Source organism: Cetorhinus maximus, chromosome 17, assembly GCF_964194155.1.
Source record: "Cetorhinus maximus chromosome 17, sCetMax3.hap1.1, whole genome shotgun sequence".
Taxonomy (NCBI): Eukaryota; Metazoa; Chordata; class Chondrichthyes; order Lamniformes; family Cetorhinidae; genus Cetorhinus; species Cetorhinus maximus.
The window spans coordinates 81,354,601-81,371,935 of record NC_135895.1 but is presented as its reverse complement, the minus strand read 5'-3'; the positions used below and the strand labels follow the sequence as shown (position 1 = coordinate 81,371,935).

The 17,335-nt window shown below is 44.4% G+C and overlaps 1 protein-coding gene across 1 annotated transcript in view; it reads right to left on the bottom strand.

Moving 5' to 3' along the window:
• The window catches only part of gtpbp3 (GTP binding protein 3, mitochondrial), a 40,131-nt gene extending 24,733 nt beyond the window's left edge, over positions 1–15,398 (bottom strand). Inside the window, exons 1-5 of the mRNA XM_078561510.1 lie at positions 15,271–15,398; positions 7,625–7,781; positions 7,052–7,148; positions 2,925–2,983; positions 1,909–1,974 (exon numbers count right to left, since the gene is read on the bottom strand). Coding sequence (XP_078417636.1) covers positions 1,909–1,974; positions 2,925–2,983; positions 7,052–7,148; positions 7,625–7,781; positions 15,271–15,335 — 444 coding nt within the window. The 5' untranslated portion in view covers positions 15,336–15,398. The remainder of the gene's footprint in view (positions 1–1,908; positions 1,975–2,924; positions 2,984–7,051; positions 7,149–7,624; positions 7,782–15,270) is intronic.
• Between the last annotated feature and the right edge of the window lie 1,937 nt (positions 15,399–17,335).

The window sequence follows — 17,335 nt, the reverse complement described above, 5'->3', positions numbered from 1 at the left end:
GACAGAGCTAAGTGACCCCACAACCAACAGATGGTGGTGGACAATTGAACAACTCACTGGAAGAGGAAGCTCCACAAATATCCCCATCCTCAATGATGGAGGAGCCCAGGACATCAGTGCAAAAGATAAGCCTGAAGCATTTGCTACAATCTTCAGCCAGAAGTGCCAAGTGGATGATCCATCTTGGCTTCCTCCGGAGGTCCCCAGCATCACAGATGCGAGTCTTCAGCCAATTCAATTCACTCCACGTGATATCAAGAAATGGCTGAAGGCACTGGATACTGCAAAGGCTATGGGCCCTGATAATATTCCCGCAATAGTACTGAATACTTGTGCTCCAGAACTTGCTGTGCCCTTATCCAAGCTGTTCCAGTACAGCTACAACACTGGCATCTACCCAGCTAAGTGGAAAATTGCCCCGATATGTCCTGTACATAAGAAGCTGGACAAATCCAACCCAGCCAATTACTGCCCCATCAGTCTACTCGCGATCATCAGTAAAGTAATGGAAGGAGTCATCAACAGTGCTGTCAAACATCACTTGCTTAGCAACAACCTACTCACTGATGCCCAGTTTGGGTTCCGCCAGGGCCACTGAGCTCCTGACCTCACTACAGCCTGGGTTCAAACATGGACAAAAGGACTGAACTGCTGAGGTGAGGTGAGAGTGGCTGCCCTTGACATCAAGGCAGCATTTGACCGAGTGTGGCATCAAGGAACCCTAGCAAAACTGGAGTCAATGGGAATCGGGAAGAAAACCCTCCACTGGTTGGAGTCATACCTAGCACAAAGGAAGATGGCTGTGATTGTTGGAAGTCAGTCATCTCAGCTCCAGAGCATCATTGCAGGAGTTCCTCAGGGTATGTCCTCGGCCCAACCATCTTCAGCTGCTTCATCAATGACTTTCCTTCCATCATAAGGTCAGAAGTTGGGATGTTCGCTGATGATTGCACCATGTTCAGCACCATTCGTGAATCCTCAGATACTGAAGCAGTCCAGTCCATGTCCAAATGCAGCAAGACCTGGGCAATATCCAGGTGTGGGCTGACAAGTGGTAAGTACCATTCGTGCCACACAAGTGCCAGGCACTGACTATCTCCAACAAGAGAGAATCTAACCATCGCCCCTCGACATTCAATAACATTACCATCAGTGAATCCCCCACTATCGACATCCTGAGGGTCATCATTGACCAGAAACTGAACTGGACTAGGCACTAAATACTATGGCTACAAGGGTAGGTCAGAGGCTAGGAATCCTGTGATGAGTAACTCACCTCCTGACTCCCCAAAGCCGGTCCAACATCTACAAGGCACAAGTCAGGAGTGTGATGGAATACTCTCCACTTGCCTGGATGAGTGCAGCTCCCGCAACACTCAAGAAGCTTGACACCGTCCAGGACAAAGCAGCCCGATTGATTGGTACCACATCCACAAACATTCACTCCCTCCATCACAGACATAGAGTAGCAGCAGTGTGTACCATCTACAAGATGCACGGCAGGAATTCACCAAAGTTCCTTAAGCAGCACCTTCAAAACCTATGACCACTACCATCTAGAAGGACAAGGGCAGCAGATAGATGGGAACACCACCACCTGGAAGTTCCCCTCCAAGTCACTCACCATCCTGACTTGGAAATATATCGCTGTTCCTTCAATGTCACTGGGTCAAAATCCTGGAACTCCCTTCCTAACAACACTGTGGGTGTACCTACACCACATGGACTGCAACGGTTCAAGAAGGCAGCTCAGCACCAACTTCTCATGGGCAAGTAGGGATGGGCAATAAATGCTGGCCCAGCCAGCAAAGCCCATGTCTTATGAATGAATTATTTTTAAAAATCACTACTTCCTGACAAAAGAACTGCCATCATTGATGAGCACCTTCAGTGTTCCACGCCACTTACCTTGTGGTCAACAACGCACTGTTCTGCCATTGCCCCAGTGGAACTCACACCTATCACACGGTCTCCCTGAACAGAATACAATATAAATGTCACATGTGAGAAGAACCTGTGCTGCACACAGTTCAGGAACTGTTACAGATGACATGACACTCCAATGAACCGAGCTGTTACACTGGAGTCTAAGTTACTGATGCTGAATGCAATTCCAAATCAATTTTCTTGTTAGACTAAATACTTATCAGAATTTATTTAGTAATAATCAGCTGATTGTTACTAGTTGCCATTGCCTCTTCAAATTATGTATTGTTTATTCAGGCTAATTATTGTTATAATCAAATGATTGGTGCTTTGTTGCTATTACAAATCCATTTCTGTTTAAAAAATGTAATTAATAGTAATAATGGAAAAAAGCCACTTACAAAACATGAGAGACGTAAAACATTAAAAAAAATCATTATGCCCAATACATTTGACAAAAGCACTGAAAATTACAAAAGAAACTTGTGAACATTCAAGATCACAGAAAGAGGCTTTGCTCCCAATTTCTCCTCTTCACTTCTTAAGGTGCTGACTCTCACTTGGGAATAGTTTCACAGTACCAACAGCCCACTGGCACTTAACCCAAATGGCCATTCTCAACGTGCGAGCCTGTGAATCATGTCATTAGCTGGTCACTTGACCATGAGGTGAGGGTACCACTTCCAAGCTGAAGTCCTGTTCCTCACACAACTTTCACAAATGCACATTCCTTCAGGAATCCAATGGATTGTAATTGGAAGCAGGAGCCCTGGGCAATTCTACCCAACCCCAACTCTCCCAACCTAGTTTGGGGCCACGGAGACAAACTGTAACTTTGTAGAACCACTGTGGCTGAGCAAGGGCCAGGAAACAAATCTGAGACTTTGTACCATGCAGCTTAGTGCTAAACCACATGACGCATTTAGCTACCAAACAAGCATTAGAGAAACACACGTTAGAGAAGTACAAAGCATCAGAGGCCCCCATTAAACATTTACCTTGTGGATCGCTGTGACATTTGGACCAATCTCCAGCACAGACCCTGCAAATTCCATTCCTGCAAAACAAGTGTTATTCATTTGTGAGACAATCTACCCGGAGAATTTGATTTTATGCACTAATTACAGCAGTTTTCCTTTTTATGTTTCAATTCTTGATAATTCAGACAATAGACAGAAGTGCAGGAAAATCATTCTAGCTTATCCACCCAGCCAAAAAAACTTACATTCCCCCAAACTTCGCAATTAAGTTATGTAACAGACTCTTGAGTAAGACTGAGGGTATCCAGAAACCAGAGTGTTCAGCACTTTGCGAATTTAATGCTTTTTGACATTTGTCCTAAACTTCCAACAATTTTATCCCATGCCTTCTTGTTCTAGTATCCCAACATACTTTGAAGAAGTATCCAGGCTATTTAATATCTCGCACACTCCCCATCATTCACCTCTTTTCAAAATTGAAGAGCTTCAGTTTCTCTGACCCTTCCCATAGGGGGCTAATCTTGCCTTTCCCCTTTCTGTCCCACTCATCTTTCCTACTGCTGACCTCTTCCAGTGGATTAATTATGACCACCTCTTTTTGCATCTCCCTCCACCATCTCTGTTAACTTGTGAACAAGGCCCTTGCCATTCATGAGCTTATTGTGAATGATTGGATTCAGGTCATGGTCTTGATGCAAACCTTCCCTCTAAATGAAGTCTCCCTGTCTGGCTATACCTTCTACCACTTCCCCGGGCCCAGGTCATCATGGTGGCAGTGTGGCTCTTATCACTGAATCACAGCTTAATCTATCCCCGTACTCCTCTGGCACCTTCTCCTCCTTTGAGCATCACACCTTGTTCCACCCCGCACACCTTTCCTTTGAAATCCTGGTTCCCTATTGCCCACACAAGTACCATGCCAAGTCTCTCAGAGATATCCTCACTGCTTTCCTCCCTCAGCCTCTGCACCAAGCGACTGCTCATCCTCGGCGATTTCATCTTCCATCTCACCTCATCATACTCTCTATTCTGAGTTTACTGCTTTTCTTATCCTCCCTTAATCTCTCCTTCCATAAGCTAACCAGCCCATATTCAGGATAACCCCCTTGATCTCTTAACACACCTGCCTCTAAGTTACTAGGTTCAGGGTCCCAGTTGCACTCCAACCTTTGAGCACAAAAATCAAGGCTGACACTCCAGTGAAGTACCGAGAGAGTGCTGCACTGTCGTAAGTGCTGTCTTTCAAATGTGACACGTAACCGAGGCCCGTCTGCCCTCTCAGGTGGATGTAAAAGATCCCACGGGCAGAATTTCAAACAATAGCAGGACAGTTCTCCCTGGTGTCCTGGTCAATATTTATCCCTCAATCACAGAAACAGATGATCTGGTCATTAACACATTCCTGTTTGTGGGAGCTTGCTGTGTGCAATTTTGCTGTTATGTTTCCTATATTACAACAGCAACTAAATTTCAAAAGTACTTCATTAGATGTAAAGCTCTTGGAGACATGCGGTGGTCCTGAATGGGGCTGTATAAGTGTAAAACTTTATTTTTTCTCATGTGGTCTCGCTACTCCTCTCAAGGCCAACTCTGATCACTTCCTTGTATTGTTCTCTACTCACAACCCGTTACCCCTTCCCAACTCCATCTCCTTCACCCCTGGCAAAAATTCTCTTCAATTCACTTATACCTTCACTGTCAAATTCCCAATCTTCTGCCATTTGGCTTTACATTCGCCTCAACATTTCTGCAACTCAAGCACGCACACACCTCCACAGTTGATGCCCTTTACCCCACTAAAATCATTACTCTCTCTCACCCTGGTCATTGCCAGCAATGCAGCCTTGTCTCTGCTCCCTTATATCAAATGACATAGGCTTAAATATTCATGGTGGAAAGATTAGCAAGGCTTTGGGGAAAGAGCCTATGGGAATTGGAACTAATCAGATAGCTTAAAGATCCAGCACAGGCACGATGGGCTGAATGGCCCCCTTCTGTGCTGTATCATTCCATGATTCTAACTGGTTTAGCCATTCATCGCCAGATCCGGCTGGATCACATAAAGCACAATCTGGTTCTGTTCTCCTCTGCCAAAACAGCTTAGTAATCCAGGATCATCCTAGCATGCAAAGACAAACCCCAGATTTTCTCTACATTATAAACCTTAATCTTAAACTCCTCTCCCCTTTATCCTCTACCTTCATCTCCAACAAGTGCGAGGAACTCATGGGTTTCTTGGTCACAAACATCAAGACCATTTGATCAGCTGCCTCTGCCCCTTCTCACTAGCCCATCAGGCCAAGCTCCCTCTAAAAAGCCCTTGCTCTTGCTCTGAACTCGTATCTTTCTCCAACTTCTCTCCTATCCCCCCTAACACCCTCTTCAAGCACATCTTGTCCATGATATCCACCTCCTGCTCTCTTGACCCTATTTCCACCAAACTGCTGACAACTTAAGGTCCCTTCCTGGTTCCCATGTTAGCTGATGTTGTTAATGGTTCCCTCTCTGCATCCGATCTGCTATCACCATCGCTTCCTCAAGAAACCTATCCTTGACCCTGCTGTCACCCCATCAACATCCCTTTCCTCTCCAGTCTTTGAATGTGCTAAGGCCATCAAATAAAATCTGTGACCATCTTTCCTCCAACTCCATGTTTGAATCCCTCCAACAGGTTTCCGCCCTGCCACAGTACCAAAACGGCTCTTATCGAAGTCACAAATGACACTCTATGTGACCTTGACAAAGGTAAACTATATCTTCTCATCCTTCTTGACCTGTTGACCACACTATCCTCATTCAACACCTCTCCACTGTTATGGCCTGGATGGGACTGCCCTTGCCTTGCTCCATTTCTATCTATGTAGTCAAAACCAGAGAATCACCTGCAATAGCTTCACTTCTCGTTCCTGCACCATTACCTTTGGTCTCTTGCAAGGATCTATCCTTGACCCCCTCCTACTTCTCATCTACCTGCTGGGGATATCATCAGATTCCACATGTATGCTAAAAACACCCATCTCTACCTCACCACCAGCTCTGACTCTTCCCACATTCTGATTTGTCTTGCTATTTATCTGATGTCCACTATTAGACTAGCAGATATTTCCTCCATTTAATTATTGGGAAGACTGAGGTCAGTGTCTTCAGCCCCTGCTACTAACACTTTTCCCCAGCCACCAACTACATCCATTTCCCTGGCCAAAGTCAGATACTGGACCAGACTTTGCAACCTCAGCATCCTATCTGAATCTCAGCTGAACTTCCAGCCCCATATTTTCTCAATCACCAAGACTGCCTACTTTCACCTCCACTCTGTATCATCCCCTGAATCCTAACTTGCACCCAGTCCCATTCACCTTTCACCCCTGTGCTCATTGATCTACATCGGCTCCCAGTCTGGAAGCTCCTCAATTTTAAAATTCCCATTCCTATTTTCAAATCCCTCCATGGCCTCACTGCTCCCTATCCCTGTGACCTCTTCTAGCCCTACAACCCTCACAGATATCGGTGTTCCTTCAATTCTGGCCTTTAGAGCATCCCCGATTTTGTTCACTGCGCCATTGGTGACCAGGCCTTCAGCTGCCAAGATCCTAACCTCTGGAATTCCCTCCCTAAACCTCTCCATCATTCTGCCTCATTCTCCTCCTTAAAGCCACTCTTTAAAGCTAACTTTCTTTGACCAAACTTTCGATCACCTGTCCCCCTATTTCATCCTACGGCCTTTTGTTTGATAATAACTCTGTGGAATGCCTTAGCACATTTTACTACTCTGCTGCTGCTTGTAGCTACTTCTACCAGGAGATCTGCTGTCATGGTATGTCTTGCACCATCCTCACACATCCACTATAGCTCATTTGCACCACTTTGTGACGTCCATCACCCAACTACGCCTAGGTCGACCCCTACTCTAAAAGGCACTATATAAATGCAAAGTTTTGTTTCTGCCAAAGTTATGGAGGCCAGAGAATTCTCAAGGAAATCTTCAGCATATCCCTGCTGCAAACCTCACACATGTTTAATTTCACCGCAAATGGCCAGGCACAATATTCAGCTGAACAAAAACCAGATAATATTAAACTTCTTAACCCAGGATCCAAACAAGAATGGAGCAATTATTATTCCTATACAACCAGGGTTGGCTTTACCTGGAGTGAAGGGGACCGGAGGTCGCTCCTGATATAGGCCCTGGCATATCAGAAGATCAGCAAAGTTTACACCACAACAATGAACATCCACTCGCACCTGACAACAAAAGGCAGGCATTTTTAGTCAAACAACTTCAGCACACCTGAAGGTAATCGCACAGCATCAGCATACCGTTGGTCTCAGTTAGTGTCACCACGTATGTCCAAGTCATGCTTTGCAAATGCATCTCCATTACCACATAGTGCTTCCCGACCTAGATCATGTACAGCCAACACATCTCCACCTTCCGTCCTGTGCAGCTAAATGGCCTCTGATAACCATTTGATTTGTCAGTCTCAGTAGGCAGCTGCCCCAGATCGTTCAATATATCGTTATATAAAGAATTAGATTTGAAATAGTTGTTAGGTTATTTTATTTCATTACTCGAGTTAATTTTACTGCTTAGCACATGGGGCATTAAAAGTCATGAACAAGTCTCATTTTATTTTTTGATAAATGGTTTGGATCCACACCAGTCTGAGAGCTAACAGCTATTTAAAATATGCAACACTTTACCGTCCAGAGCAACTTACCTCGGAGGGCTTGAGTGCAACTGAAGGCAGCGGCTGGATCACCAGAGGCTTCTTTAGCTCGGTGCACAGTGCTGCTTGGTACGAATGGCCAGAATCAGTGGTACTGCTGGTGTGAGTTGCTGCCAGTCCAGTTAAATTCCTTGCTAAATGATTCCTCCTGTTCAAAAGAGCTAAACATTACATTCAATCTAGCACAGGAGCATAAAGCATCACAATGAGCCCAGGGGTGACCATTAACAATCCATCATCCCCCTTAACTCTAATAGTCTTTCTACTGCTGGGGACAATGTGAATTGCAGCGATGAAACCAAATCTGTACAAGCAGAAGCAATCGCACTTAACAGCAACGTCACTATTGCATTTCACTGTCCTTTTTCCATTCTTCCCCTGCTCTATTTTTGGGTTTGCTCTATTCTTTCTGGCTCACCTCCTCCAGCAGAGGCTGCAGCTGAAACAAGTGGCCACTGCAAAGACAGAATGTTGTCACTTTTTCCACATTAAATATCGTCGGAATCTGGAACTCTCTGCTCCAAAAGGCTTTGGATCCAAAGACAGTTGGAGCTTTCGAGGCTGAGGTACACAGGTTTTTGTTAGCAAGTCTGTACGTTTTATTATCTAATAGATAGAGGAACAGCAGAATGCATATCCTGTTCCATGTGGAAACTGCAGGACATTTCCTGAATTACCTTATGTACATCGTCATCAGCTGCAGCATCTCAAGCTCCGGGTGAGCAGCAGTTGGTGTCACTGCATTGCATCCGTGAGGTTGAGGGCTTTGCGGCTGACACGTTTATAGATGTGGTAACTCTGCAGCTTAAGTGTATGCTAAAGAGAGGGAATGGGTGATCACTAGGCAGTCAAGAGGAAATAAGCAGGTGGGGCAGGAGTCCCCCGAGTCCACCTCAATCTCCAAACAGTATTTGTTCTGAATAGTGATGAAAGTGACGTGTCATATGTGGAGCCACGTCCATGGCGCCAAGGCTGGCTCTGCTGTACAGGAGAGCACGAGGAAAACTGGAACACCAATAGTCATAGGAGCTTTAGGGAACAGACAGATGTTTCTGTGGCCACACAAGTGAATCCAGGATGGTATGTTGCCTCCCCTGCCAGGGTCAAGGATGTCAGTGAATGGCTGCAGAGTATCCGGAAGGGGGATGGTAAAAAGCCACATCAGTACCAATGACATAGGCAGAAAGAAGGATGTAATCTTGCAGTTAGAATTTAGGGAGCTAGGTAGGAAATTAGCAAAAAGGACCTCAAAAGTAGTAATCTCCGGCTTACTCCCAGTACCATGTGCAAGTGAGTATAGAAAGAGGAGGATAAAGCAGATAAATGTGTGGCTGGAGAGATGGTGCAGGAGAGAGGGCTTTAGATTCTTCAGACATCAGGATCAGCTCTGGGGGAGATGGGACCTGTACAGGTCAGACAGGTTGCACCTAAACAATTTGGGACTGAGTTCCTTGTGGGCTGATTTGTTAGTGCTATTGGGGAGGGTGTAAACTAACCTCGCAGTGGGAACCAGGAGGTAATGCTAGAGAGGGATACCCAAGGTGCAAAGAATTGGGAAAGACTGATATAAAGTAAGAAATAGGTGGTTTAGCAAAAGGTGGGAGTTGATAAAGCTTAAATTAGGATTACAGTGCATGTATATGAATGCGCGGAGTGTGGTAAATAAGATTGGTGAGTCGCAAACGCAAACAGCCACTTGGAAATCTGATGTTGTGGCTTTAACAGAGACCTGGCTCAAAGAAGGGCAGGGCTGGGTATTAAATATTCCTGGATACACAGGTGTTCAGGAAAGATAGGAAAGGAGGAGGGGGGTTGACAGTATTGACTAAAGAGAGCTGTGCAATGATGGAAAGAGAGGATGTCCATAAGACCATAAGACATAGGAGCAGAAATTAGGCCATTCGGCCCATCGAGTCTGCTCTGCCATTCAATCATGGCTGATAAGTTTCTCAACCCCATTCTCCCGCCTTCTCCCCATAACCTTTGATCCCCTTACCAATCAAAAGCCTATCTATCTCGGTTTTAAATACACTCAATGACCTGGCCTCCACAGCCTTCTGTGGCAATGAATTAACCCAGCTGGATCAAGGGCAGAATTTGTTTGGCTAGAGCTAAACAATGAGAAAGGTGCACTTACATTGCTCGGTCTAGTCTATAAGCCACCAACTAGAGGAAAATATGTAGAGGATCAAATTTGCAAGAAAATTACAGAGAAGTGCAAGAATTATCGCCACATGGACTGCAGCGGCTCAAGAAGCCGACTCGCCACCACCTTCTCGAGGGCTATTAGGGATGGGCAATAAATGCTGGCCAAGCCAACGATGCCCACATCCGGGAAAGAATAAATAAAAGAAAAAGTAGTTACAATGGGGGGCTGAATTTCTCTCTATATAGGCTGGGATCGTAGTGGTGTAAAGGGCAGGAGGGGTAAGAGTTCCTAGAGTGTGCTCAGGAAAATTTTCGACAGAGGTATGTTTCCAGTCCAACGAGAAAGGACGCATTGCTGGACCTGGTTCTTGGGAGTGAGGTGGGCCAGGTGGATCAATTGTCAGTAGAGGGACATTTAGGGGATAGTGATCATTGGATCATAAGGTTTATGTTCTCTATAAGGTTTATGTTGGCTATGGAAAAGGACTAGGAGCAATCCGCAGGAAGGATAATTAACTGGGGGAAAGCCAACTTCAATGGGGTAAGAATGGATCCCAGATGAATTGGAATCAAAGATAAGCAGGCAAAACTGTCACTGAACAGAACTTTAAATAAGAGATAGTTCAAGTAGAGTAAGTGTATATTCTCACAAAGGGGAAAGGTAGGGCAAACACACCCAGAGCTCCCTGGATAACAAAAGAGTTGGAGAGTAAGATGAAGCAGAAACATTGTGTTTATGACAGATGTCAGGTCGATAATGCAAGTGACAGCCAGGCTGAATACAGAATGTTCAGAGGGGAACTGAAAAAGCAAATAAGAGAAGCAAAGAGACAGTACGAGTAGAGACTTGCATCTAACATAAAAGGGAATCCAAACATCTTCTATAGGCATATAAATAATAAAAGGGTGGCAAAAGGGGCAGTAGGTCGATTAGGGAACAAAAAGGAGATTTACGCATGGAGGCAGGGGGAATAGCTGAGGTGCTAAATGAATACTTTGCACCTGTCTTTACCAAGGAAGAAGATGCTGCTCGGGTCATGGTGAACGAGGAGGTAATTCAGACATTTGAAGGGTTTAAAACTGATAAGGAGGTGATATTGGATTGGCTGTCTGTACTTAAAAGTTGATAAGACACCAGGACACTAGTTATACGAAATACTAATTAGGAGCAGGAGTAGGCCATTCAGCCCCTCTAGCCTGCTCCACCATTCGATAAGATCATGGTGATCTGATTGTGTTCTCAATTCCACTTGCCTGTTTAGCCTCGATACCTTTTGACTCCTGCGTCAATCAAGAATCTATCTAACTCAGCCTTAAAAATGTTCAATGACTTGCCTCCACCGCTCTGAGGGAGAGTTCCACAGACTCCTCAGAACCTCAGAAAAAAATTTCTCCTCACCTCAGTCTTAAATGGGAGACCCCTTATTTTTAAACTGTGTCCCCTAGTTCTAGTCTCTCCCACAAGGGGAAACATTCTCTCAGCATCCACCCTGTCAAATCCCCTCAGGATCTTATATGTTTCAGATAGATCACTTCTCATTCCTCTAAACTCTAATGGTTACAGGCCCAGCCTGTCCAACCTTTCTTCATAAGATAACCCCTTCATCCCAGGAATCAGTCGAGTGAATCTTCTCTGAACTGCTTCTAATGCAATTATGTCCTGTCCTAAATGAGACCAAAACTGTACACAGTACTCTATATGTGGTCTCATCAATGCCCTGTATAACTGTAGCAAAACATCCCAACTTTTATATTCCATTCCCCTTGCAATAAACAACAACATTCCATTTGCCTTCCTAATCACTTGCTGTACCTGCATCATAACTTTTTGTGATTCATGTACCAGGACACTCAGATCCCTCTGTACCTCATAATTCTGCAATCTCTCCCCATTTAAATAATATGCTGCTTTTTTATTCTTTCTGTCAAAGTGAACGAGTTCACATTTACACACATCCAAGGAGACTGATGGAATTGAGAGTGAAAATTGCGGAGGCACTGGCCATAGCTTTCCAATCTTCCTTAGACTTGGGGGTTGTGCCAAAGGACTGGAGAATTGCAAATACTACACTCTTATTCAAAAAAAGGGTGTAAAGATAAACCCAGCGACGACAGGCCAGTCAGTTTAACTTTGGTGGTGGGGAAACTTCTAGAAATGATAATTTGGGACAAAATTAGTCGTCTCTTGGGCAAATGCAGATTAATTAAGGAAAGCCAGCATTGATTTGTTATAGGCAAATTGTGTTTAACTAACTTGCTTAAGTTTTTTGATGAGGTAACAGAGAGGGTTGATGAGGGTAATGCTGTTGATGTGGTGTATATGGACTTCCAAAAGACATTTGATACAGTGCGACACAACAGACTTGTGAGCAAAATTACAGCTCATGGAATTAAAGGGACAGTAGTAACATGGATCCAAAGTTGGCTGGGTAACAGGATACATGATTGTTGGGTAAAAGTATCATATGAGATAGAGAAAAGGCAGGAAAATGGAGCTGATGTACAGACTTCAGGATATTAACTGGTGAACGGCAGAGACACATGGCAGTTGAAATTTAACACAGAGAAGTGTGCAGTGATATATTTCGGAAGGAAGAATAAGGAGGCAATATAAAATAAATGGTTCAATTTTAAAGGGGGCACAGGAAGAGAGAGACCCGGAGTATATGTGCATAACATCTGTGAAAATGGCAGGTATTTTTTTTAAAAAACTTACCCTTGGTTTTACTAATAGAGGAATTGAGTTCAAAAGTAAGCAATGTAGACTAATCCTTTAGAAAATACTGTTTAATCCTCAGCTGCAATATTGTGTTCAATTCTGGACACTATATTTTAAACAGGGACCAGAAGAAATGTACTAGAATGTGCTAGATGTACTGTAATGATATCAAGGATGAGGGACTTCAGTTATGTGGAGAGACTAAAGAAATTGAGGTTGCTCTCCCTAGAGCAGAGGTTAAGACAAGATTTGACAGAGGCATTCAAAATCATGAATGCTTTTGATAGAGTAAATAAGAAGAAACTATTTCAATGCCACCAGAAGACCACAGGTTTAAGGTGATTGGCAAAAGAACCAGGTGCGATATAAGGAAATATTTTTTTACTCAGTGAGTTGATATGATCTGGAGCGCACTGCCCGAAAAAGGGTGGAAGCAGATTCAACAGTAATATCAAAAAGAGAATTGGATAAATACTCGAGGGGAAAACATTTACAAGGCTATGGGAAAAGGACAGGGATAGGGGATTAATTGGATAGCTCGATCAAAGATGTGGCACAGGCACGATGGACCAAGTGGCAACAGAACGTGCCATACCATTCATGATGCTAAACCAGAACAGTTCAATATACAGCCAAACTGAAAAGAGACAAGAAGTCTCAATAATATAGAAAGTAAGTGGGAAAAAACATGCAGTAAACAGACAATGAGCGAGAACTGTGAAAGACAGCTTTGGCTTCTTATGATGGCTGGACAGGTAAAGGCTGTATGTGATATGGTACTGAGCCATAAAAAGAACAAACTTACATTTACGTAGCGTCTTTTATAATCTCAGGGCATTCCAAAGCTCTTCAAGCCCAATGAAACACTTTTGAAGTCCAGTCACTGCTGTAACTCACACACAGCAAGCTCCCACAGACAGAAATTAGATAAATGACCAGATAAACTGTTTTTGTGATGCAGTTGAGGGATAAATATTGGCCAGGATGGGTGCCTTCAGTGCCATAATGACTTTATGACACCAAGGATAACTCCAGTGTTCTTCTTCTAAATAGTGTCATGGGAGTTTTTTTTCTGCCCACCTGATATGTTGAACACGGGACACCTGGTAAAATAACTCGTATCCAAGTGAGTCCGACAGCAATCAATCAGAACTGTGCTGTTTTTCAATCAACTGAGAGGTACAATCACTGAAACTGGGTCCAAGGTGCATAGTATGTTAAGCAAACAGTCACTCATTTGGATGTATGTGATCACAAAAAAAATCTGAAACACTTGGATTTGCACACTTACTTTGTTCAACCTCCTTGTGTTTTTTTTTTGCTGAGTAATGTCACTATCACCACAGTTGAAAATTGAAAAATGTGCTGCAGCCTGTTCGACATATAACCTGCGTTATTGTTGTCAGTTACTGGAGTCTTTTTTCAAAACCTTGAATTGTTTATATAGGTCGGCATCAAAACAACATGTACGTTTTTGTGACATTCCCAGAGTAAAGATTGAAGCAACTGCACATAGTTACAGCCTTCCTTGCAATCCTCTGTGCCAAGCACTGATTAAAGCTACCCAGGGCAACTACCCCCGGTACACTGACTGTAGTGCAGTAGTGTGGCATTGTAGATATACATGTATACATACACATGACAATATAGTTCTTCAATCATTTCAGAATAATATAAGAATATGACACTACCCCATGTTTACCGTTAGTTTTGTTTCAGGAACAGTTACCATTTGGTGAAATCAGGTGTTTTGAGATGCAGTGGACATCAGGAGACAGAAAATTTAGGACAATTTATTACTTATTAAGAAAAAGTCAGGACACCTGCAATGGAGCTCAAGTACGGGACTGTCCCTTTAAAAACGGGGCTTATGGTCATCCTACCACTGGAGATGGCAGACTCAGTTCAATGTCTCATCCAAAAGACAAAACCTCCAACTGTGCAGCACTCCTAAAGTACTGCATGGAATGATCCCACGTCCATGCTCAGTTAGCCTATTTCAACTGGGGTAGAGGGGTAGGTAGATTGACCTAAGAAGGCCTGGGGGCAAGGGAGGGAAAATTAGCCAGGGTTCCTGCTCCTGATGTTACCAATAACCCCTAATGACACGTGCATGTGTAGGTCAGACTGGGATGTGGTCACCCATCTGGCACTCAATGTCGAGGCACACACGGAATGGGCAACTCATCAGGTACAGTCCAACATGAAGTCCAGATTGGGCATGGAGCGAGTTGTAAAGGAAAGCACCAACTTTCAACCATAATCTCAATGAATAACCAGATTCAAGGGGCTTAACGGCCTCCTCCTCTGTCAGTACCACCACCTCTATTATATTAAATAATTATTAATATTATGCCCTATTATTTTTCTGTGCACTGCACAAAACCACGCAGGGGGCGAACGCCGCCCTTTGGCTCTGCACTTTGCTTTTAGCCGGAACGCAGGAAGCAGTATTGGGGACTCCAGTAAAATTGAGTTTGCTAACAGGCAAAACAATCCAGGAAATCGGCAGCTGTGCCTTAAAGCAGCTCAGCAACTGCATTATAGCAAAAACCAAAAAAAAAGCAAGAGTATGTGAAGCCCATTTCTGTGTTTAATGTTCTGGGCAGGAAGCAGACCAGGTTTGCAGGCTCCTCCCGAACCCCGACAGGAGAGCCGGGATGGGTGCATCGAAAATGTTCCTTCCGGTCTCAGCACCGGGTGGAAGCGCAGGTCCCGCGGCTGGAGCATCATCTGAGCATCCGCCTTGGCCGCGGTGAGAGCCGCTTACCTGACCGCATCCCGCAGGATCCGCTCGGGGACCGTGCAGAACCTGAACGCTGCCGCTGGCTTCATCCCCGCCTTGTCAATCAACAGGATGATTGACAGCCCCCGGGACCGGGAAACACCTCAGCTGCGCCATCTAGTGCCAGAAATCGGGAGGGTGTGGGGGGAGAGGAGTGGCATCGCAGCAGGCAAGGGCTCCAAATGGCGACACTCTGCAGAATGCAGAGGCCACCAAAATAAAAGCAAAATACTGCGGATGATGGAGATCCGAAATAAAAACGGAAAATGCTGGAAAAAAAAAACAAAAATAACTGGAAAAACTAGAAATGGGATGAAATATAAGCTGGTTGAAGTGGGGGGTGGGACAGGTAGAGCTGGATAGAGGGCCAGTGATAGGTGGAGGCAAAGAAGAGATTGCCAAAGATGTCATAGACAAAAGGACAAGGAGGTGTTGACGGTGGTGATATTAGCTATGGAATGTGCTAATGGGGACATTAAGGGTAGAAAGCAGGATGAGCAAGGTACTTCTAGCCCTAGTGGGGGTGGGGTAGGGGGAAGGGACCGAAATGGGCTAAAAGGTGGAGATAAAACAATGAATGGAAATACATTTTAAAATAATAGAAATAGGTGGGGAAAGAAGAATATACATAAAAAATTAGATTAAAAATATATATAAATTATTGGAAAAAGGGGATCGGAAAGGGGGTGGGGTTGTCGGAGAGAGTTCATGATCTAAAGTTGTTGAACTCAATATTCAGTCTGGAAGGCTGTAAAGTGCCTAATCGGAAGATGAGGTGCTGTTCCTCTAGTTTGCGTTGAGCTTCACTGGAACATTGCAGCAGGCCAAGGACGGACATGTGGGCAAGAGAGCAGGGTGGTGTGTTGAAATGGCAAGCGACAGGGAGGCCCAGGTCGTGCTTGCGGACAGACCGAAGATGTTCCGCAAAGCGGTCACCCAGTCTGCATTTGGTCTCTCCAATGTGCTGGAAAATACTCAGCAAGTCTGACAGCTGCTGTGGAGAGAGAAACAGTGTTAACGTCTCCAGTCCAATATGACTTCTGCCTCCCTTCAGCTCTGAAGAAATGTGATTGCTTTGTAGTAATTATGGTTTTATTCAGTGTGCAATGTACCTTTAAGAATAATACTGGTTAAGGAAGACCACATGATCTGTAGTAACCAATAGGAGTGTAGCGCATGCTACCTCAGCAGTCAGCGTAGAGTTGGAAGCACAGGTGTAGACGCTGCTGAGTATATGGTATGTAAACTTAATGTTTCCACCCAAGAAGTGTCTGCAGATCAACTCTATCATTAATAGCACAACTAGGCCATCCTACAAAAAACTGGTGACAAGGATAAAACAGAAGAAATCAGGTTAAAAAGAGATCGGCACTGTACCTCGCCCAGTGATTGTAAGTAGCCAGCTCTGTTAGAATTGAAGAAGTTGTCCCCTCTCAAAATGCCACAATTTGGGAAAATTGATCCTTTTGAGCCAGCCACAGATGATTGGTCTCAATACATAGAACGGCTCACATTCTTTCTTCAAGTGAATGAGATTATGGGGGAAGAGAAGAGTTGAGCGATCCTCAAGTACTTGTGGGGGCAAAGCCTACAGCTTGATTCGAAGTTTGGCGGCACCCAGTGCCCCAGATTTGAAGAATTTTGATGAATTGCTGGACCTTGTGAAGGGTCACTTTCAACCCAAGCCCTCAGTCACGATGCAGAGGTTCAGGTTTATTTTGCGAGATAGAGCCCCAGGTAGGACGGTTGCATGCTATGTGGCAAATTTGAAGCAGCTAATGGAACATTGTGAGTTTGGTACGACTCTGAACGACATACTCAGAGATCGTTTAGTGTGTGGTGTGGAAGAGGACACTATTCAGAAAAGATTATTGTCCGAAGTGAATCTGGATTTCAAGAAGGCGCTAAAGATAATGCTGGCCATGGAATGCACAATAAGAGACTCAAAAGCAATGCAGGGTGTGCAAAATGGCAGCAAGCTCCACATCGGGCAGGAAACCTCAACCAAAAGTGGCGCAAAAAAGCGAGACTCTGCCAAGAAGTAGAAAAT